This window comes from Canis lupus, chromosome 14 (genome assembly GCF_011100685.1).
Source record: "Canis lupus familiaris isolate Mischka breed German Shepherd chromosome 14, alternate assembly UU_Cfam_GSD_1.0, whole genome shotgun sequence".
Classification (NCBI taxonomy): Eukaryota; Metazoa; Chordata; class Mammalia; order Carnivora; family Canidae; genus Canis; species Canis lupus.
Window position 1 is genome coordinate 21,000,225 of NC_049235.1, and position 23,118 is coordinate 21,023,342.

The following is a 23,118-nucleotide window of genomic DNA, read 5'->3' on the forward strand; positions in this document are numbered from 1 at the left end:
TTTAAGTAACACCTAATCACACTTTCTACAGAAATTGAAATATAGAACAGGAGCTTATAGCATTCATGCGTGTGTGTGTGTGTGTGTGTGTGTGTGTATAAAAAGGTAATGGTAAAATGCATTTCAGAATCTATAAATATAGAATATATTTTGATCCATGAAAAACTTTAATAAATTGGATTTAACAGACACAATTATAGTATTGTCACAAGGGAGAGAGAAACACTTTACTTACCTCTTATGCTACTCATTTATCAAGCCCTCAACCATTTCTTGAAAGCTACTTGCTATCTGCCAGGCTTTGTTCTATGTTCTCAAGAACCTTGAGTAAGCAATTAGAGGATATCTTCTGTTTCACAGTAGCAGCAGGATTTTCATAAAACTATATTCTTTTTTTATTCTATTTCAGAAAAATGAATATAGCCAGTTGGCAAGGATGTGTGCCTATGCTTTGGTACCAAGTGACTTAAAGAATTATCTAATTTTAGAGGTTTAAATGTAACTTCTGCAGAGGGCTGTTCATGAATATTAAGTTCATAAAAGGCCATTTCTATCAAGTTTTATATTAATATTGTCTTTTTATGTAATATTGGAGAAAATACACTTCTATACTTTTTGTCCTTATAATTCTGAACTTACAATTACCTTCGTAAAGTGGGAACTTTACAAGTTCTACTGTACAGGTTCTGCTGAACCTCCACTGATAGAGCCAAGCTCTATTGTAACTGTGACTATTTTGACTTCTCGCTCATCCCAGAAATTTGCAAGATTTACTTGTGTTATGAAATTCAAGGCAAACCTTTTGGCTGTGCCTGTTGACTGAGCCAGACTTGACATTTGCTTCTGTTCAGGAAAAATGCTTTAGTTGCCAAACTAATATCCCTGCACAGTAAGAAGTAAATATCATGGAAACAAAATAAATACCTCCTCAAATGATTTTTAAAATGCGAACATAGAAAATGGAAACTCATCTTTTTTTTAAGTAATCAGAAAAGGTCAACCATCAAGTTTCTTCCCAGTCCTTAGAGGAAAACACCCACTTGGAACATGGGTGATAAACTGAGTGTGGTGAGGAACTGCCATGCCAGGTTCACTTCCATTGTGTGGTGCCCTGTTGTCACCTTTCCTCCATGTGGTGTCCCATCCCAACCCTAGGAGTCAGTCCTTGAGATATCACATCTTGGCACCTAATTATACTACAGTACAATGTTTGGAAGACAAATTAACCTTTATCATTTTTTAGACTTCTTTCATATTACATGAGTTTCTGTGCCCTTGGCTCCCTAAACTCTTTCTATGGATGCAGCACTTTCTCATATGACTCTTATTGGGTGGCTCTCAGGGCTATATTTTCTGTTTTGTCTTCTTTTCTGAGCTTTGGTCTTCTATCTTGTACAATTGGAGAAACCTTCACCATTAACTCATCCACTGAGGTACTCATTTTTTTTTTGAGGTACTCATTTTTAACTCCAAAGCATATCTTTCTCTGAATTCTCCTGTGTCTTCCAGTTACATCATTCACTTTTCTTCCTGTAAGACATGAAGCCTTAAAATAATCACAATCTACTCCTTTTCCTTCACCCTCCATACCAAGTAAACTGCTAAGGTCTATGCTTAATTCTTTTCTAGAGTCACCAAACTACAGCATATCCTTACTGTTCCCAGTGCCATAACCACCTTGGACCAATTCATATTTGTTAGACCATCAGTCACAAATTCAGTAACCATGTCTCTGGCTGCCTCCTATGAATTAATGCTTGCCTGGATTCTCTGGTTACTGAACCCACCCACCCTTTGCTTGTAGACCCTTTTCTAGTTCCTTTACACTCAGCTTCTTAAGGTCACTTACACAGTCTCTGGTCATTGACTTGTCAGAGAGATTTAGACACCATTATTCACGTGGTTGCTATACTAATAAATTTTAGATGTTTCTTTGCAGTTGTCCATTTCTTACTCTGTAACTTTCAGTAATTCCTCATTACATGCAGCATGAAGTTCAAGTTCTTTAGCCCAAGATTTTAATCTGGTCTCAATTAACCTCTTTAAAATTAATATTCCATTGCTCTTCATCTTAAAACTTCTATTCTGTAAACTTAGTCTCTCCAGTATAAAATGTGAATTCGGTCTCCAGCACCATCTCCCTAGGACACCCTCCTTATTCCTTTCTACTTGACCAAGTCCTACCTATCCTTCAAGACTCATATCTGACCTTCAATGTCAGTGAAACTTTATTTAGTGTAACACATGATACTCTGCCCATTGTAGTCCTCTGTCCCACTTACTGTATGAATCACTCATGTTGAGTCTTATTATTTTCTACGTTTCCTTCCTATTTGCCTTTTAATGTGTAGGCTCGATTCTTTTTTGCCTGTAATGTTAGGATCTGGCATGGTGACATGCTTCAAAGATTGTTTGTGGTTGCTGATAATGATGTTGGCTGAAGTTGTTCCTTTGCCAGTTGTCAAAGACACTGTACATACCCACATAAGATGTTTGAACAAGGGAGAAAAAGGAACTGTTACCATTCTTGCTGCCTTAGGAAATCTTCTTTGAGAAACCTCAAGGAATTTTAGAAGCAGCATTAGAAAAGTTCTTGGCAGCACCATTAATAGATCATGGGATGAAATACTCACATGCAAACAAGCAGGAATAAAACCCAGCAGGATTGAGTGTGGGTCCAGTGAAGACATTCTTTTATTCCTTAGCCTTGACCTACTTTGGCATCTGGCTAAATAACTCCTTGTCTCTGAGAATATCTGTTCCTGATTTTATCTGCATGACTTCCAACACTCTGCCCTGCTCCAGACTTCCCATTATTGCAGTGATCATTTTTGGTTTCCTGGCTTCTGAGGCCACATATTGGGCTTCTGACCTAAGCTCCCAACTGCTACCTTATATACCGTTACTCCACTCCTGCCACTAGATCTAATCGATATATCATCTAGCATTATGATTTCCAGTCATTGTACACTCTGAGACTGCTAGTGCAAGATCACAATTGAGAGCCTTTTGTGATTTATAATTTGTAACTTTGTAGTTTCTTAAGTGCCTGAAATATACTTTTACTGTGGCTTCTCTGTATTTTCATATAGATGTTTGCCTGAAAAAAAAATCCTACTAACGTCAGGCTCTGTCTGTCTTGCAGCTATACTTCCCGATATTGATGATAAATTACAAAATGAATCATGCACTCTGATATAAACATATCTTTAAGAATTAGCTGATGATATCTATGAAGTTCTCATGAGAGCCATTTTGCTTAAAGCTTTAGCTGTCTGAAGCCAGTTCTCTGACATTGTTCGGTTTCTTATGAATCCAGTAGAGATAGTACAGCAATATTTATGCAATTTTTTCACAATCCTCAATATGAAATGCAGGAATGTCAAGTTCACTATATATAGGTCACTGCGGTTTGAAATAAGAACATCAGAGAAAATATGAGTTGTATTGTGTTTAACTAATTCAGGAAGAATTTGATGATGCTCATAGCAGCGATGGAAGAATGTTAAGGTACTCTGAGAGCTTTCATGAGCCCTTGGAAGCTTTTGGCCCCTCTCTTGAATCCATCCTTCTACAGTCAGATTAGGCTACTGCTTGGGATCAGTGAGTATCAGTGAGGATTAATATTTGTGACAAAGTCTTTTCCTGCTGTCCGGCTCAACTATAAATTCCTTAGGAGAAAAGAAGTATGAATCTTCATGACCGTGGATTGGGCAATAATTTCTTAGATAATGACTCCAAAAATACAAGAAGCTAATAGAAAGGATAAATAAATTAGACTTCATTGAAATTGAAAAATTTTGTACTTTAAAAGACATCGTTAAGAAAGTGAAAAGACAACCCACGGAATGGGAGAAAATAGTTGCAAATCATGTATCTGTTAAAAGTTTAGTATCCAGAATATATAAACAATCTCTTGTAAATCAACAACAAAAATACAAATAATCCAATTTGTAAATGGGCGAATAGAGGTACCAGGGTGGCTCCACTAGTTGAGTGTCTGACTCTTGATTTTGGCTCAGGTCATTATCTCAGGGTTGTGGGATTGAGCCCTGTGTTCCGCTCCTCATTTAGTGGGGAGTCTCCTTGGGATTCTCTCTCACCTTCTCTCTCTCCACCCCCCAGTGAATGCACTCTCTCTCTAAAATAAGTAAATAGGGATGCTTGGGTAGCTTAGTTGAGTATCTGCCTTTGGCTCAAGTGCGATCCCAGGGTCCCGGGATTGAGTCCCACATTGGGCTCTTTGCATGGAGCCTGCTTCTCCCTCTGCCTATGTCTCTGCCTCTCTCTCTCTCTCTCTCTCTCTCTCATGAATAAATAAAATCTTTATAAATAAATAAATAAATAAATAAATAAATAAATAAATCTATCTTTTTAAAAATTAAAATGGGCAAAGAATTTAAATAGGCATTTCTCCAAAGAAAATACACAAATGCGAATAAGCACATGAAAAGGTGCTCAACATCATTAGCCATCAGGAAAATGTAAATCGAAATCACATTGAAACACCACTTCACACTCACAAGGATGGTTATAATAAAAGATAATAGTAAAGGTAGAAAAGGATGTGGAGAAATTGGAACGCTTGTACACTGCTAGTGATTGTAACTTTAGTGAAGCCACTTTGGAAAACAGTCCAGCAGTTCCTCAAAAAGTGAAACATAGAATTACCATATTGACCCTGTAATGCTACTGCTAGGAATATGCCAATTCTGAGGGAATTCAGTTCAGTTCCGAGAGAATTGAAACCATATGCCCACACTAAAACTTGTACACAAATATTCATAGCAGCTTTTTTTGGTAATAGCCTGAAGTAGAAACAACACAAATGTACATTGGCTGTTGAATGAATTAAACATAGTATGATATATCAATGGAATATTATTTATCAATAAAAAAGAATGACATATTGATACATGCTATATAAACCTTAAAACAGTACTATGTGAAAGAAGCAAGACACAAAAGGCCACACACATACTGTATTATTCCATTTATATGAAAGTAGAAGGTAGACTGGTGGTTGCCAGAGGTCTGGGAAAGAGGGAATGGGAAATGACTGCCAGTGGGTACAAAATTTCTTCAGGGGTAAAATAAGTTGTATACTTAGATGGTCATGATGGTTAAACTCTTTACCTTGATTCTTAAAGGCAACCAGATAGTAATTTCTTTGAAATCTAAGGGGTTTGCTTTAGCACTCCATATATAGGCACAAAACAGTGACTGTCTCCATATTTTCAGGTGACAGGTTTTAGAAGCCAAAGTTCTGGTGTCTGTGGCTTTGAAAAAAAAATGGAGACCTTTTCAAAACATAGGCACAAAACCAGGGTATCATGTTTTGGTAGATAACTCTTTGCTCTTTAAGTATTTTTTCTCTTTACTATGAAAAGAATGTTTAAAGTCTCAATCACATTTAAAAATATCAGTAAAATTTTTTTCAACTTTCATTCATCTTTGAAATGGGAGCCAGAGTGTATGTTTATTAGAATCCTAATGTCAATGTACATGTTTCTCATGCTGTTAATGATAGGACAGATAAGTCCATAGAACCCTAACTTTTGGCAGCTTTGGTAGGTATCATAGACCATGCTTAGGTCACACTTAGGGTTTTATTTTTCTTGGATGATGAAACTTTGGAACCGGCTTAGCAAAGCCATGCTAACGTTACTGTGGTTGGACAGACAGGAGATCTCAGTTGAACCAGCAACAGAAAGGGAAATGGGCACAGAGATTCCGGCAAGGGAGTGGTTTTCTTCTTGGGATTCAGAACATCCAACCAAGGACAAATGGACAGAATCTGGGTAGATCAGACTATGCTTGTGGCGAACTGGGAACTTTTACATCCCGAGCACCAGCAGACAACTTTCTCAAACTTCAGACAGCTTCACTCTTTATTCTTGATCAATACCCAGTTTTTGTTTTCAGAGGAAAGATTTCAATTTTGGTGCATTGTGGCTTTGCTCAGCCAGCTTGTTCAGCCAAGTTGCCAGGACCAGGTGGAGAGGAAGCTTCTAGGACTTTTAGCGAGGAGTCCCACCTCAGCACAGGAAGACGTGGGCACTGTGTCACTCTAGGGCCATGCCAAGTTAGCTGGGGAGGGATCGTGCTTCATTGCCTAGGGTCTCTGGCATCCCCTGCCTGACATTTTAGTTTTAGATCTAGGATGGACTCATGCTAGTACCTTCCTGTGTCAAATACTGCAGTCTCCTTTTCCTGCCTCTTACCTCTCTTTCATCTTGGTTCATCTTTGGGCCTGACCCATCTCATAGAGCTTTCTTTATAAGCTTGGTTCAGGGGCATCCTTCCTTTTCAGTGGAAAAGGCCTCATCCCCTAGGATTTGGCTATAGGTTGGGGAACCCCAGGTGAATCTGGTTAAATAATTAAGTCTCTGTTCCCACATGTTACCCAGTATTTCTGACTCGGTGATATCCAGGCTTTAGTAAGCATTGGAATCACTGGACCCTGCCTCCCTTCCCCCCGCCCAGTTTCTGTTCGGTAGGTTTCATGTGGGGCCTGGGAATTTACATTCTAACCTGTTCCCAAGCAGTGCTGCGGCTGCCAGTCAGGGACCACACTTTGGGAACCACTGCTCTAGGACTTCTACCATTCGGGTTTTCTCTAGATTTGTTAAATGTGGCGACAGTGAATCCAAATATAAGAGCCTTATTGTACTTCTTAAGTGACATTGAATTGCTTTCTTGTGGTTATTTAAAACATGATACACGTTTATTTTTATTTTTTTTTATTTTTTTATTTTTTTAATTTTTATTTATTCATGATAGGCACACAGTGAGAGAGAGAGAGGCAGAGACACAGGTAGAGGGAGAAGCAGGCTCCATGCACCGGGAGCCTGACGTGGGATTTGATCCCGGATCTCCAGGATCGCGCCCTGGGCCAAAGGCAGGCGCCAAACCGCTGCGCCACCCAGGGATCCCAATGATACACGTTTAATTCAGTATATTTAAAATTATATTAAAACCTCTTATTTTAGAATAAATTATCAAGGTGAAAAATATACAGTATAATTTAATAATAATGCCATATCATAATGGCATTTAACAGTTAAAGTCTCAAAGTACTTTTCTGTATGATGCCTTCTGCTTTTTCCTTCTAGTTTTCTCTTCCTCCCCCAACCCCATTTCTTCCTCGAACATTTATTTAGTGCCTGCTCTATACACTTAACTAAGGATCGAGGTACAGATTCGAATCAGTAAGGGGTGAATACGTTTGCAGTCAAGTCACACATGGGAAGAGGTACACAGGCATGTACTAGGGCCTATGGCAGAAGTATCTGCATGCAGAGTGGCTTAAGAGGATACGTCGTTCTGCAAGAGGGGTGGTGGGTTGGCAGCAAAGCTATCCCAGAGTCAGAACTGAAGAGCCAGGATAGAATTTATAGCCTAATCAGAAGGAAAAGGAATCATAGTAGCATGAGAGCTCCGTGAGGTTTTTTCCCCCTCTTTTGCTAAGCAGTTTAATTTGTAGCCTTTTTAAAAGAATTATGAACTGATAAGTCTTGAATAAAAATAAATCTGATGGTCAAAGTTCATACTTTTAAAGAAAATAGCTACTAGGTACTTCATCTCTTAAACACAGTTTTTTTTTTTTTTAAGTTTTAACTTATTTATTCATGAGACACACACACACACACACACACACACAGAGGCGGGGGGTGGGGGGGCGGCGGTGGGCAGAGACACAGGCAGAGGGAGAAGCATTCCATGCAGGGAGCCTGACGTGAGACTCCATCCCAGGTCTCCAGGACCAAATCCTGGGCTGAAGGTAGCGCTAAACTGCTGAGCCACCCGGGGTGCCCTTAAACACAGTTTATAGCAATTTTGTCAGCTGATAAAATTGCAGAAATATTTTTCTACAAAAAGGGAAGTTGAAGAAGGCCTCCATCACAGGGTTGCAGGAATGGATGGATTCTGGATCCACTGACCTGCAGGCCCTAGGATTGTTCCAGGGAAGACAAAATTGAGGACTCCGAGAACACACCTAAGAGGAAGGCCTTTGCTGTGGAAGAGTGCCACCTCCTGGCCAGCCTTTCTGAACCAGCTAGGACTGGGAGCTATTGTGTGGTACTCTTCTTGCAAACACTGTCCTTCTATTGTGCCCTAATACTTTAGGTCTGGCTGCGTCTAGGGAATCCTTTCTCATAAAATGAACACATGTGCTTGGCCCTCTACTATATTATTAGGTTTTAAGAGTGTGCCTCAATAAGACGATGTTCTTAAGGCATTAGGAAAAAAAATAGAACAAAGTCAATAGAGAACAGTCTCTAAAACATGGTCCTTGGACTTGCTGTTTGACAGAGTCAAGGCCTGAGTCTATCACTTACTACCTTTGTGATTTTGAGCAGAGGAGTTAACATCACTGTGCCTCAGTCTTCTCAGGTGTAAAAACAGAGTATGATGTAAAATTGTAATGAGGATAAAATAATACATGGAAACTGTTTATGTGCACTACAACTACAACAGCAAAATAGCCACAAATAAAAGCATTTGATATAAATGCAGCTTAAAGCTTTGCACAGTGGCAGTATCATAGCCAATGAGGTTTATCTGAGGCATGATTATTGCTAATAAATGCAGCTTAATCAATCTGGAGACTGCATGGAAAGCTATAATAATCTATCAGTTACCCTGTAAGAAAGGTTATAAGGGATTGCTTTAAAATTATAAATCATTTGAGATCAAATCACCCACAAGTTTATCAATGTATCAACCTATCAACACATTGGGAGAATCATGTGATCACAATTAGGCTTTTATTTCTTCTTGATAGCTTGGGTGCTGTTGCAACCCGGAGCTCACAAACACAGCATCAGTGAGGGACTGATTGAAACCTTTCAATAATTATTTGGAAAAGAAAATATTTTAATTAGTGCAATAAGGTCATTTATACAAGCTGAGTTTTGAACTATGAAGTTGCACAGTGATAATACTTTTGGTTAAAGGAAAAACAAATAGACTCTTCCAGCCAGCCAAAACTATACATATACCCATACAAAGAAATTAGTGGTGTGATTCTTATGTTTCATTGACACAGATAATCTCCAAATCTACTATTTTAAAGAATCTTTCATTTAGAGCATTCATAAATCTGTCTTATCTAATTTTTAAAACAAATACAAGCATTATGATAGTAAAAAAGATAAATTAAAAGTAGAGATGCTTAAGCCAGGAGCTTCTTACTATGTGCCAAGCACAAAAGTAAGTGCTTTTACAAGTATTAGATTCATTCATTCTTCACAACCACTCAAGATATGTACCCATTTTACAGATAAGAAGCTTGAGGCTTAGCAGGGTTTATCACTTGTTGAAAGCTTTCACCCACCACTCAGCTGGTAAGTGACCAAGCATAGATTTGAACCCACATTCATTTCTGAATGAGTGTATGACTTAACTGTGCCATACCGTTTACCAGTTAGTTTTGATTTGCCATTGTGGAATATCAAATTACATGTCATCTTCCTATTTCCAGTGCCTGCTGCTGGTTACCCAGTAAGATAGGCCTACAGCTTCTGTCCTGTTAATAATAAGCCCTGGAATCCCTGCCTGCAAATGTACCTTTTAGTGCCTCACATAGATGCTCACATAGAAGTCTAGGATCTAGGGCGATCTTTTCATGCCAGAGATGACCCCATTTGAAAAGATGGGGATCAAATGAGGCACCTGGATGGCTTGATTAAGCATCTAACTCTTGTTTTTGGCTCAGGTCATGATCTCAGGGTCATGGGATTGAGCCCTGTGTTGGGTTCCACACTCAGCATAGAGTTGGAGATTCTCTCCTTCTTCCTGTGCCCCACCTCCTGCTCTCTTTCTCTCTCAAATAAATAAATAAAATCTTTAAAACAGCCCTGAAATGGTGAGGATGTAATACAGGCATATGTTTATTTTCCATCTCTTTGAATGATGCAGCCTGACCTGTTGGGACTTCAGAAAGACGCTCTGGGCTATTAAACAGCAGGAGAGGCAGCACCCCAAGTAGTCCTGGTGTGTCTATTCATGGTTTCTTTTTCAAGTGCTTCAAGAAAGACTCATTTAAGGAAAGAAAACATTTTTCTCTGATGTTAAACTAATACCTGAATTTCTTACTTTGAAACCTTGAGCCTGTTACCTTGTTTGGCAACTTTGTTTCTAGAGTATTTTGTGTGTTTTCTGCTAATTCTGTGTGAGGAGGCTGTGTGCAGTTCTGGGAATCCTGCCCAACCCTCCTTGGGGGTCCCGATTTCTGAGTGAATGAGGCCCATGAGGCCGATGCCTGAATGGGCCTTGGACTACCATCCTGCTTATTGAGATTTCATAGATGGCCAAGCAGGCTTGTTCTCTAAACTAGCATTTATTTGTTCGTATCTACTTTGTGCACATCTTTGATATCACCTCAGTTGTTTGAGTAACTCATAGAAAAGAAGAAAATTTTATTTTCCTAGAATGCTTGGGAAATGGTACATGGAAATTTCTAGCTGTGACATGTATTTATTTTCTTTCATTTTATTATTACTACTAGTACTAAAAATACAATGAGTCTGTACCATCTGCTAGTAATAATTAAAAACAAAGTATGAATAGACCTGTGCCTCTATAGGTCATAGAGAGCTAGGGAATGTAGCTGGGATTCCCTATATGAGCTGTTGAGCTATGTGTTTATTTCACCTTTCCCTCTTTCCCTCAGACACACACTCACACACTCAATGCCTAGGAATTTTTAAGAAACACAATAGAATATGTCCCATGCTAATACTAAGTCTATTTGTTAAAAATAACGTTCCAGAAACTGTTTTAAGACATATGTGTGTAAATTATACACATATATATACACAATATATATGCATATAGTACATATATATTACCATAAGAATCCTAATAGCAAGTACTAGTAATATCTCCAATTTACAGATGACGACACTGAGGCACAGAGAGGTTAGGTACCTTGTTCAAGATCACACACACAGCTCAGAAGTGGGGGGCTAGAGTCTATGTGCTCAACCACCAGACTCTGCTTGCCTCCATGATTTGGATGTTTCCTGTGTGACTCAGGAGGCACTTCAGATTTTTGCAGGAGCTCAGAAATTACCTTTAAGAACCTTAGGTGGGAGTTGGCTTGGTGGAAAAAACCCCAGGGCTTAGGCCAACAGTATTTTAGCCCTCATTCTGCCATTTATGAGTTGTATATTCTTGCACACGTCTCTTACACTGCATTTCATTTTCCTTATCTATCATGGAGGTGGTGATAACGTTTTCCCAGATGCCTCACAGAGGTGTCGTGAGGACAGATGATGTGATAGAAGTTAAAGACATCGGAAAACACTTGAATGTGACATATATATTCAGAAATGATTTTTCACATGATCACAGTTGAGGAATTCCAAGCTAAACCTTTATCACTCTTAGCCCAGTGCCCTCTTCACTCTCCTATGCTATAGCAATGTCTTTAAGCAAATTCACATGCTGATCTGTATTAGTTCTTTCTCTGGAGAACAGAGAAGTGTTATACTCCCCCTTGGAATATGATCCTCTCAATAGTACTATGACAAACATGTTATTCCTCTAGGAAATCATCTTTCTTTTCTTCTGACTTGACAATCATTACTTTTCCTTTGTCCATCTCATGTAAGAGGCTAGAATCTTGTATTACCAATGAAAATTCCCTTTATAAATTTAAATCAAGGGAAGTCAAAGGTGCTCCAAATGGAAGGGGTCTCCTCTGAGCCAGACCAAGACCTTGTTTTACAGCTAGAAAAGCTGGGGGTCAGCATGAGGGACTATTTGACATCACCAGCAAATTAGGGCCCAAGGGGGCTAAGAAGGCAAGTGTCCCAGCTGCCAGCCCAAGGTCAGTCCTAGTTTATGGCCCAGCCTCTCTGACTGAGAAGCTGCAAACTGGGATTTGTGTTGGTCCTGTGTGTTATTACTGATAGCTCTTCTGCAGGGAATGCCTTCCCTCTTTAAGCATTTGTCTTTTGTTACTTACAGGCGAAGACTGCACAGGCTGGGTGTGTCGAAGGTTACCCAAGTGGATTTCCTGCCCAGGGAAGTTGTGTCCTACTCCAAGGAGACCCAGACTCCTCTGGCTACACATCAGTCTGAAGGTAAGCTCTGTCTTTTGTTTGCTTTCTGTATTATCTCTAGGAGAAATTGCCAGGCATCATATCCTTCTTGTTGATTTTATATCTTAATAACAGATCTTTGCAGTACATAAACATAATGATACACTGAAAGTCTAAGGCTCCTTTGACCCAGATTTTGAAAGCTCTGGACAGGGAGCCCAGTGGTACTCCTCCAAAGAACCCATGAACTTTAAAATGGATTCCTTAGGTCACACTTTGCCAAAACTGTATGATGGAGGGGGAAAAATCTTCACAGGGTGACATAGTAGAAGCTTCTGAATTTTATCAATAAGAACAGTGTGTACATGAAGAGTCATCATTTTCAGGAGTCAGCAAACAGCAGCACACATCTGTTCCTCAAAATAAAGTGTTTTTTGGAATACAGCCAGATCCAGTCATTGGTGTCTATAGTCTGTGTGGGTACTTTCTTGCTGTTATGGAAGGATTGAGTAGCTGTGACAGCACTTACAGCTCACATAGCCAAAAATCTTTGCTGTAATCTGGCACTTGGGAGAAAAACTCTGCTGACCCCTGATTGACTTAACCATTCAGATAATGACACATTAGAGTTTCTTACCATTTAAAACTTGAAGTCTAAAATTTAAAAAGGTTTGCCATGTACATTCCACATAGGTGAATGGGAACTGAACTCCTTGCTACTTCGTGTATACCAGAAAACATCAGGTGGAAAATTCACATGCAGATCCCAGTCAATCAAAACAAACAAACAAACAAACAAAAAAAACTAAGAGAAATTGCAGCTGATAAAATGCTCCCTAGAAATAAGAAATTACACTCAAGCAGAAGAGATAGAGCTGTATACTTAGGATAAAAGGATGTTGCATTGTTGGAAAATAGCATTATTGTTATAGCTAAGCAAATTCTCTTTTTACTTTATGTTATTTTACTGTTTGGTTTGGTGAAGAGGATGTTAGAGTTCTGGGTTCATTGTTGTTATCTGATACGACTGAACAGAAGCCATGAGAATGAAAAATGATTCGAATGCCTTGCTTGGTTTACAGCAAATATATATATTAATGCAATTTGGTTTGTGTGTGCTACAGGGATTTTCAGTTTGGCTTCTAAACATATAAAGTAAAAACAAAACAAAACAAAAAACAAAAACCCAAAAAACATGTAATGTCTGAAGCAAAGTGAAATCTGATTCCTTGAAGTAGAGCACTGCCTATAGGTCTTCTGAAAACCCTTCCTGAGTAATGCTGGCTGCTGCAGGGACAAGTCTTTGGTAACAGAGCCTCCATCTTTCAAATCTGATAGTGAAATGAATTTTAGAAGCAAACAAGTAGCACCCTCTGGTGGTGAAATTTTAAACCAACCACTGCAAGAAACTTCAAGAACTGTATATTAATGTGGCAGAAAATACAAAGTTAGAAAAGCCTTTGGGAGTTCACCTAGAGTATCCTTGGACCTCCAGGCAGATCAGAAAAATTATTAAAAAACAACCTCACCACCCAACCAAAACATTTGTTTGAGTTAATATGCTGCCAGAGGTATTTGCAGAGTTGTAGCCTGAGGTATGTTTATTTAGCCCAAAATCTGACCCATAACATAAAGTTATACAACTGAAATACGAGAAGGAGTGAATTCTATTTTGAAAACATGTAGACTTCAGATATTGGAAAGGGCACAGACATATTTACAAGGGAAGATAAATTAAGGATGAAAAGGCATCAACTCTCAACTTTTAAACTAGAACACATCAAAAGAAAAAGCCTGGGCATTCCATTTTATTACTGCACAGAGAGCTGGGGCGCCCTCATTATGCTGTGGTCCAAGCAGCAGGAAAGAAGGAATTTATTTCTCAGCTATTGGCAGAAGTTCTTCCTGTTTTGTTAACAAGATTCATAGAAGGATTTTGTGCTGATGGCTGTTTCGATGGTTCAAATTCAATACAGACTTGAACTCAAAGCTAGCAACTACAGCTCTACACATTAAACAATGCCTGATGGGTTTAGACTGGTAGAGCTTTAGATTTGGGTTCAGCAAATTGTCCTCTCACTACACATGATTCTTTGACCTTCGGCTGCCCGCAGTCACCCAGCTGCCTGGCTGGCGCAAGTGCCCAGTGCTCCCCTTTCACCTTCTGTGTGAAGAGAGCTTGTGGAGGGAGGACTGGGGGCCACAGTGGGCAGTCGGCAGTGAGAATCGACTACGTGGTAGGTTTGGGTTGGCTTCTGATTTGGGGTTTGAGCCATGGCAATGTTTTCATGACCATTGTAGCCATTCAGAGGCTGGAAATGATGAACTACTGGATTTTATGACACAGTGCGGCTCTTGGGTGGATAATATTTAAACTGTGGTGTATATAAGATCCATAGTGTATTAGTGCCCGTAGTGTATGGGGGGATGCTGTTTTTTAAGTCATATTGCAACTATGGAAATTTTAACAATATTCAAACGAGTGATCTCAGAGCATTGATGTGTTCTGTATCCAGTAGAGTTCCAGTGCATTCTGTTTTTTCCATGTTACCTACTTTACTCTTTAAAAAGAGGGAAAGTACTTTTCCCAATCATAAGTCTCTTTACTCCACTCTGTACTATAACAAACATTCTCTTAACCTGTGATCATAATGACCTGTTCTGAGAAACACTCCAGAGGGTGATTTAAACCAGGAAGATTGAGGAACAAAGTCCCTATGAATACTTATTTTCCATTCAAATTTAGGTCATCAGTTGCAGACAAATAAGGCTGAACCTAGGACATGCTATTTGGAAGCCAGATATCTCTACCCCTAAAAACATTTTAAACATATGGTTTTTGTCCCAAGTAATAAGAAAGGAAAAAAAATGCTTCCCTGCCAGACTACCTCTACTTTGCCTTCTATTAATACACCCTGGACTGCCTCTGACCTCCTGAGATTAGTTAGGAGTCCATCTTCTGTATCCTTGTTGTAGTGGGTAAGTGACTGGCTCGTACAAGGCGCCCAGTAAATGCTGTTGAATGACAAAGATGATGCCATAGATATCATTGAAACTCCTAAATTCTGTAATGACCCCTAAGAGAATGAGAACATAACTTGCTGGTACTATGTAAGCTGCTCTGGAAGGTGAAGGAGGAAATTTAGAAAACCTATTGATAGTTTTGAAGTATCCTCTGATCATCCTCTCCTCTTCATGATATTTTAGAAATGGGAACTTAATGGCTTCATGTTGACTCCTCCCTCATTCCTCCTACTCTCTTCTCATGCCTTGTTTCTTATGCCCAAGATAGACCAATCTGCTTTCATTGACGACGGTGCCACACAGTGTCAGCATCCATACCCTTGCATGTACTGTCTCCCTGCCTGGAATGCCCTTTCTCCTGTTTGCCTCCTTTGGGAAGTCAAAGGAAAGAACAGTTAAGGGTTGGCTCCTTGGTAATTCCACTTGTGATGTGTCCCTCCTACCATGGGTGTAGTCCATATCCTCCTTTATCACTCTGTATTTAATGGTTATCTAAATGTTTGCATTGAGTGGGCTGTATGTCCTTCACTACCATGCTCAACATGGCAGCTGGCACAAAGAAAGGGCTCAATAGATATCAGTGGAAGAAATGAAGAATGATATGATGCTGGAGAAATAAGAAAGAAGAGGAAGTATTCACTGTCCTTCAAGGGAGGAGGGAGTATGATCTATGCATTAAGGCTACATTGGTTTTGGGGGGGTTTTAAGGAAAAGTCATGGGAGTGAGATTATGTGGTGAGGAGAGTTCAGTGATTCCACTTCAGCCAGGCCTCTAATTTCACTCCCATGAACATGGGCATTAACTATGCATGAACATGGCAGTTATAAGAACTGAAGGAGAAAACCACCTGTGTTGGCCAGGATAGAGCAAAGCAGTCACCAAGTTTTTACTTGGCAGAGACATGACTTAAATTTAAGTTTGGAAGAGATGTGTGGGAATATGGCTAAGGAAGGCTCTTGTTTCACCTTTACACTATGTTTTTTTAATTAAGGTATTTTCTTTTGTAAAATATTTTATTTATTTATTCATGAGAAACAGAGAGAGAGAGGGAGAGAGAGAGGCAGAGAGAGAAGCAGGCTCCATGCAGGGAGCCCGACATGGGACTCGATCCTGGGTCTCCAGGATCACACCCTGGGCTGAAGGTGGTGCTAAACTGCTGCCTCACCTTTGCACCCTAGGCTGCCCTCACCTTTGCACTTTAAAAAAAATATTTTCTTGATTGGTTGAGGAGAATTTCTACTTTGGCTTCCCATCCTCTCCAGCATATATTTAATACAGAAGCTGTAAGTATAAGAGAGTTGCCTAGAGTAGTCTAGTCTGGCACTGGTCTAATAGAAACAGAATGGTCCATTATTAATTTTAATAATATATCCTTTTAACCCAATATATTAAAACACTTTAATATTGTCAATATAAAAATTATTGAGATATTATACATTCTTTTTTATATTAAGTCTTCAAAATCTGGTTGTATTTTATACGTAGGGCATAACCCAATTTAGACACTAAATTTTCTTTTAAAAAATAAAGATTTTATTATTTCAGAGAGAGAGAACACAAGTGGGTGGGAGGCACAGAGGGAAAAGCAAATTCCCTACTGAGGAGGGAGCCCAACGTGGGGCTCCATCCCAGGACTCTGGGAGCCTGACCTGAGCCAAAGGCAGATGCTTAACCAACTAAGCCACCCAGGCACTCCCAAACACTAAATTTTCATTGGAAATACTTGAACAGTAATTAGATTTCTTAAAATTTACAATTGAAACAGCAGTTTCAAGTGCTATAGTTGCTCCATACATATTTAAAAGCTTTTCAATAATGGAATCAAATATCCCTTTTTAAAGTTAAGTAAAAGTAAAAATGTAGTTCTTCAGTTGCATTAGGCACATCTCAAGTGCTCAATAGCCACACATGGCTGAGGGACCCTGTATTGGATAGTTCACATCTGCCACAGACCATCATTTCACAGGTTCAGAAGCTGAGACCCATGAAGTCAGCCTGATCCTCACTTCACCACAGCTGGCCAGAGGCACTTGGGTGAGGAGATCCCCCTGATTTATAGAGAATTCCTCCAGGGGCCTGATGACATCACAGATTTTCCTCCTTCTTATGAGGTCAGCTATGCCCAGGCAGATGTTAGATGGTTGGGCAGAAGGAAAGTTATACTCTGATGAGCAGGACAAGTCCACTAATAAGCCTCATTCTGTTAACATAGAGACAATTATGAGAACCCCCCCCCCACCAGGTTTTTCCTTCATAGTCCAGAGTTCACATAATGGGATGTTCGTTCCTTCCACTCTGTCTTCATGGTGTACAGCAAACTGCCAAAAACTGTGTATGACCTCCTTGTTAGTTATCTACACCTGTGTCACTTCCCTCTCCCTTCTCGCTCACTGCCATGTGAAGTGATTAGAGAAAATGATCAAGATTTAAATCTTGAATGGCATACAGTTGACTTCTAAGTCTTCCTACACCATGGTGGCCCCCCAAGAGCATAATTCTTTGATAAAGTCCTTTATCAGATAATCTAAGTGGAAATATCTATTTGGAATTTTAAATATGAAACCAGGCAGTTCTTAGGGTTATAGTGGAAGCCAATCTTGAAACCTCTGGAGATAAGTTGGGAAAACACAGGCTTTGGTGAAATAACCTCGACTCAAGCTCTTCACCTGGTTCCCGGATTCCTGGACCTTACACTCTTTCTTTAAACTTACTATTTAAAAAACAGCCAAGTATTTGGAGACAAGCCATGGTAGCATCTGGATGCAAATTAAGAATCCCTAGTGAAGATGACACAGACTAATCTTATTTTCCATTTGTGTTCTGTAGAACTGACACTGCTCCAGAAATATTGACATCTGCCATGTTTTGCAACCTTGAAATATGCCTACTATTTCCCCTTTGACACTTGATTAAAGTGTTAATCCTCTTTCAGAAATAACTGTAGAGGCTTAGGCCCATTGTTAGTTAACAAGGTCAGCAGTTGAGGGATCTTTCCTTAGGACATTTGTTTTCTTTAAAAATATTACCATCGGGATCCCTGGGTGGCGCAGCGGTTTGGCGCCTGCCTTTGGCCCAGGGCGCGATCCTGGAGACCCGGGATCGAATCCCACGTCGGGCTCCCGGTGCATGGAGCCTGCTTCTCCCTCTGCCTGTGTCTCTGCCTCTCTCTCTCTCTCTCTCTGTGACTATCATAAATAAATAAAAATTAAAAAAAAAAAAAAATAAAAATAAAAATATTACCATCATATTGTCAAGCTTCTTGAAAGACAAAAAAAAAAAAAAAAGATGGGCTATTTTAGGAATACAGACATTTTTTAGATATTATTTATAATGAATAGACAAATTTTCTGGTTAAAGAAAACGATAATTGTTTTCCCTACCCCTGAACCTTCTTTTCAGCTGTTGGTTAGGAGAGCTTTGATGGTTTAGTTCTTGATTTAGATTACACATTAAGATAGATACTGGCTTAGATGCTAGCCAGTCTTGATATTCCAAAGGAGAAGCCTCATGCTAAAAGTTAACTTATGTTTTTAAGTGCCTAAGGAGAGTGCCATAGATGGTGCAGTCAAATAAATACATTTATCCTAAATATTCCTTCCAATGAAAACAGAAGGATGCTAAATGACAACTAAAAATAAAGCCAGAATTCAACAAAAAAGACAAAGTGGAGAGAGCAGGACTTGGTACCAGTGGGCACCATCTTATTTCCTGTATTTCTGTAATCTGTAGTTCTATAGAAGGGGAAAGGACATTGAGAAAAATGAGCCTAGAGCATTGTGTGAACTTTAGGCTCAAAATGAGGTTATATCTTCATTACAGTACCATACTGGAAAATAAAATGTTATACCTTAGGAAAATGGTCTGGTAACTTTATATTTAACCATCAGTTAGCCACTAAATTAACCATCATATCACAATCTCAGGGTCAAGGGTTAATGTGCTAATGAAGTTCAGAAGTAAAAGATTTTGCATGAAATAAAAACATTGTCCTTCAAAAGCTGTTAGAATGAATCCATCCCTGTAGTATTTCATACAACCTTGGTGTAAGAAAAGAGCCTAAGGAGGCTCTTCAGGCTACCTTAAGGTGCCTAAAGAGCCTCTTAACATCAGGAAGATGAATAATGAGGCTCAATTAAGGCTCTGGGCCTGGAAGCTCATATTAAGAACAGAAAAGCAGTTCTGAGATTTTTTTTTTTTTTAAATCTGACTCCAAGGCTCACACATGGTAGGTAGAAATGCATTTCACTGAAAAAAAAGATTGCTAATACCCAAATTATAGACCTGATATCAAGTAAATATGTAATCATAGATGATTATCAGCTTCTCTCAGGTCCACTTCCAAATCAAATCCCCATGATCCTTCAAGGCATTCCTTCTCATAGGTCCCCATCCCTGGTCATGGACACATTAATTCTGTGTACCACTAGCATCTGGCATAGTGCTAAATATTTGGTGTGGGAATGGTTGGATGACCTGACTTAGCTCAAAGATTAACAGCAACTATCTGCCTTATAAGCCAGATAATGGGAGAAACAAAAGTGGGTCAAAGGGTAGGAGGTGGATGAGATGCTTCTAGAATTCATAATTTTAAACACTGGAAATAATGGCTAGTCTAAGCAGGAGAGCTTGAATGGAAGGATATTCTGTAACTCACAGAATCAACATGAAGATTGAAAAAACAGGCTCCGAGGACAGGCAGAAATCAAGAGAAGCTAATTATTAAGAAGACAGCCCAAACCCACACTACATAAAGTTTTCAGTAAGTCTGTGACCTTGCTGGTCACTTCCTAGGGGAAACATGACAAGCAGGGGAAAAATTCAGAATAAGTAGTTATTCTAGTGAAAAGATGTTGACTCCTCTCTGCATGATAGAAAAAGGTGAAAGCGAGCAACTTTGCTGATTATTCTTTCAAGATATGGTCCAATATTGAGGGTTTAGGTTGATCTGTGGTTGGGCAATAGAAAGGGCATTGAGTCAAGGCCACTGAGTTTTTCTACATAGCCTACATTCTTGGCATTGTAGATGCTTTATGAGCCCATGTTCAACACTTGTGCAACTGGACACAGGATAACAATGACATATAGAACATACCAACTCTTCCATTAGATTAGTAGAAGCCTCCTTCACAGTGTCTAACTTCTGGTTGTAAGTAAATATTCTGTTATTCTAGATCTATATTGAAAGGTTCCTCCATATACTTCTTTCCTAATATTCTTGCCATTTGTATCCTCTAATTGTGAGCTATACTTCCAGCAGTCCATCTCTGGCTTATGTTAGCATATCACTTAGAATTTCCCAGAATCCAGGCTCAAATATTTTCTCTTTAGGCAGCTAATTACAGGGAGTTTCTCATTAGGCTGAAGGAGGAGAGACAGTGTACCAGAAGTAAGAATGCTGGAGAGTGTGGGCACCTGACTCATAGAGACTTTTGCTGCAACCCAATATATAACACTTGCCCATCCTGATGATCTAACAGTGGATCCTCCTGACGCTTATGGCTAGATGTATCAGATAACACTCCAATTCATAACACATAACACATAAGCATGGTTTGTTTTCCATAATTACCTAGTATTGTATAGTCATCCTTTAATCTCTACTTGGGTCCAGTGGCAAACCAACTCCTGTCTCTCAAAGGTGTAGTAACATAATGAAGAAGCTACACCATTGCTCTCAAATCTAAAGACCTCTTCCATGATTCCCTTTTAGAGCTATTTGTCTGATTTACCACAGACACTCTGAGTGCCATTGAATCAGTGGGACCATAATTGCTAAGTATTATACCCATTTAAAGGTAGAAGAAGCCTTTTGAGTCACCTGGTAAAATGGAATGAACATGTACATGGTAGCTCTTCTGGCCCACCAAGCATTATGACTCATAGTATTAGATAAACAGTGCATTTGCCATATTGTTTGAAGTCCACCAGACCTCTAGACCTATGGACACTTTTCTGAAATGTCAGGTCTTACATATTCAGAGATTTTTCCTCATCTTCTAGCCTACTTGTCTTAATCAGGTATTGGAGATAACCCAGCTTACTCACCAGGTCCTGCTGGCATGATGCCCTTTGTGGCAGGTGGCAGTCAAGGGCTGTAGATAGGCAGAGAGCTGTCTCAGCCCTGATGTAAGATGATGCAGATGCAAAAAAGAAATGAGGTGGGTCTTCTTTGGCTGTCAAGAAAGGCTTAGTGTTGACTGTGGTTTGGGGGTGTACTCCCAAGCCTCCATAGTTTCCCCCATATTCAGTTTTCCATTATTTGCTAATCAGCACTGTCACTTTCACATGAGCAACTTGGTGAGGCTGGCAATTCAGAGGGCTTTTATTCAGGAGCCCACAAAATTTAAAATTTGCTTTTGATTTTGGCAGACGTGTATGCAGATGTTTATCACAACCAGAGAAATTCCCTGGGTTTATGCCTTGAGCTAAAATATAGAGATTTGAATTTGTCATCTCTTCTTTAAGCTGTCCAGTCCCATTAGAAGCATTCACCTCACCCTAGTGTCTTTAAATTCTTCATGCCATTCAGTCTGTTCAGTGGCAGTGACACTTTGATCCCTTAAATCCTTCTTTTCAATGGACACTTCATTAAAGATCACCACAGAGAAAAAATTATCCAGCTATTTGTTATGGCTGACAGGTTCTCATTCTCAGAATCTGAGTTTTCATTTTCTTTAGCCACTATTAGGGCAAATAACCAACACCAATTCCCTGGGTAATTGTCTTCTGATACTCATATCTGTGCCAGTCTGGGTCCATGGTTGCCAACAATAAAAATTAGCTCTGGTTAACCTAAATATAAAAGAGATTTGTTGGAAAGATATGAGCTACTTGATAGAACTGATGAATTAGGTTAGAAATTGAAGCAAAGCAGCCCTAACCTCTACTGTGAGTGTATTTGAAATAGGGTTTTTAGGAGGTAATTAAGGTTAAATGAGGTCATCAGGGTAGAATCTTAATCCCATAGAATTGGTGGCCTTGTAAGAGGAAGAAGAAAGAGATCTGTCTCTGTCTCTGCATGCATACACAGAGGGAAGGCCATGTGAGGACAGGGTGAGGAGGCGTCTGCAAGCCAGGAAGGGAGCTCCGACAAAATGGATCTGCTGGTAACTTGATCTTAAACTTCCCAGCCTCCAGAACTGTGAGAAAATAAATTTCCGTTGTTCCAGCCACTCAGTCTATAGTATTTTGTGATGGCAGCCCAAGATGACTGAGACAGCAGCTAAGAAGATCATGCCATTGAATCTGTTCAGTGCTGTAAGACCAAGCATCCTGGATTTCCTGTCACTGGACGCTCACAGTTACACTCAGGATTGAAACTGTCATCACTGCTGCTTTGAAAACCCCTACTTCTCCCTGAACCTTGACAGTACTCAGTTGAGATTTAAAGAGCAATATGAAAGTCCACTTAGCTAAATCTAGGTTACATGCCCTACATTAGCTATGAGAGGCCAGGCAGAGAAATAACTAACTGCCCTAGCCCAGCTTCCACCAAGGGAGACTGTTTTGGTACACTCCCTTCCAAAAGAGAACATTTGGATGGTGGATAGCCAAAAATATATATTTAAAAAAAATGCCTACTCTGACATGAGAAGAAAAAGGGGGAGGTAAAAAAAATTATATGTGCCCAGCACACTCAGGTACTTACAGTGTTCTTAACAGAATTTACTCATTTTATAAGTCAGAAATGCAGAGAGAATGCAGCTCTTTTAGTTTGTCGGCAGCTTCTGTAATACTACCTGGCTACCAGAGGAAAATGGGGAAAATGTATGAAATAAACAACTTTAGTGCAATCTCTTATTTTAAACAGTCTCAGTTGGTATATGCAGTTAAAATTGGGTATAAATGCTTAAACCTTACTCCCACTTTCTTCCTAAAATTATGGCCAAATGCAGAGGGCAAAAAGGTGAGATTTATATGATCACATGGCTTTGGTGGAGTGGGGAGGGAGAATAGGGACTCTGACTTTGTGTCAGTCCTTGACAGTATGCTGGCTGACATCTGCTGTTCTTTGGATTGATGTTCTTTGACCTCTTGGGC

General features: G+C 39.5%; 1 protein-coding gene, 1 long non-coding RNA gene and 1 pseudogene across 14 annotated transcripts in view; 2 read left to right on the forward strand and 1 right to left on the reverse strand.

The window, feature by feature from the left end:
- The window catches only part of DYNC1I1 (dynein cytoplasmic 1 intermediate chain 1), a 311,119-nt gene that overhangs the window by 72,927 nt on the left and 215,074 nt on the right, over window positions 1–23,118 (forward strand). For all 8 annotated transcript variants that reach the window (XM_038556867.1, XM_038556870.1, XM_038556869.1 and 5 more), the window contains one exon: window positions 11,980–12,095. In XM_038556867.1, the coding sequence (XP_038412795.1) occupies window positions 11,980–12,095 (116 nt within the window). The remainder of the gene's footprint in view (window positions 1–11,979; window positions 12,096–23,118) is intronic.
- The window catches only part of LOC111098764, an 81,024-nt gene that overhangs the window by 55,937 nt on the left and 1,969 nt on the right, over window positions 1–23,118 (reverse strand). For 5 of the 6 annotated variants that reach the window (XR_005369401.1, XR_005369398.1, XR_005369397.1 and 2 more), the window contains exons 3-4: window positions 22,727–22,821; window positions 21,124–21,870 (exon numbers count right to left, since the gene is read on the reverse strand). This is a non-coding gene — a long non-coding RNA (uncharacterized LOC111098764). Of the gene's footprint in view, window positions 1–962; window positions 1,531–21,123; window positions 21,871–22,726; window positions 22,822–23,118 lie in introns of those variants that run through there. The other variant, XR_005369396.1, reaches the window with a different exon arrangement.
- On the forward strand, window positions 8,526–8,690 carry LOC119867674 (annotated as a pseudogene).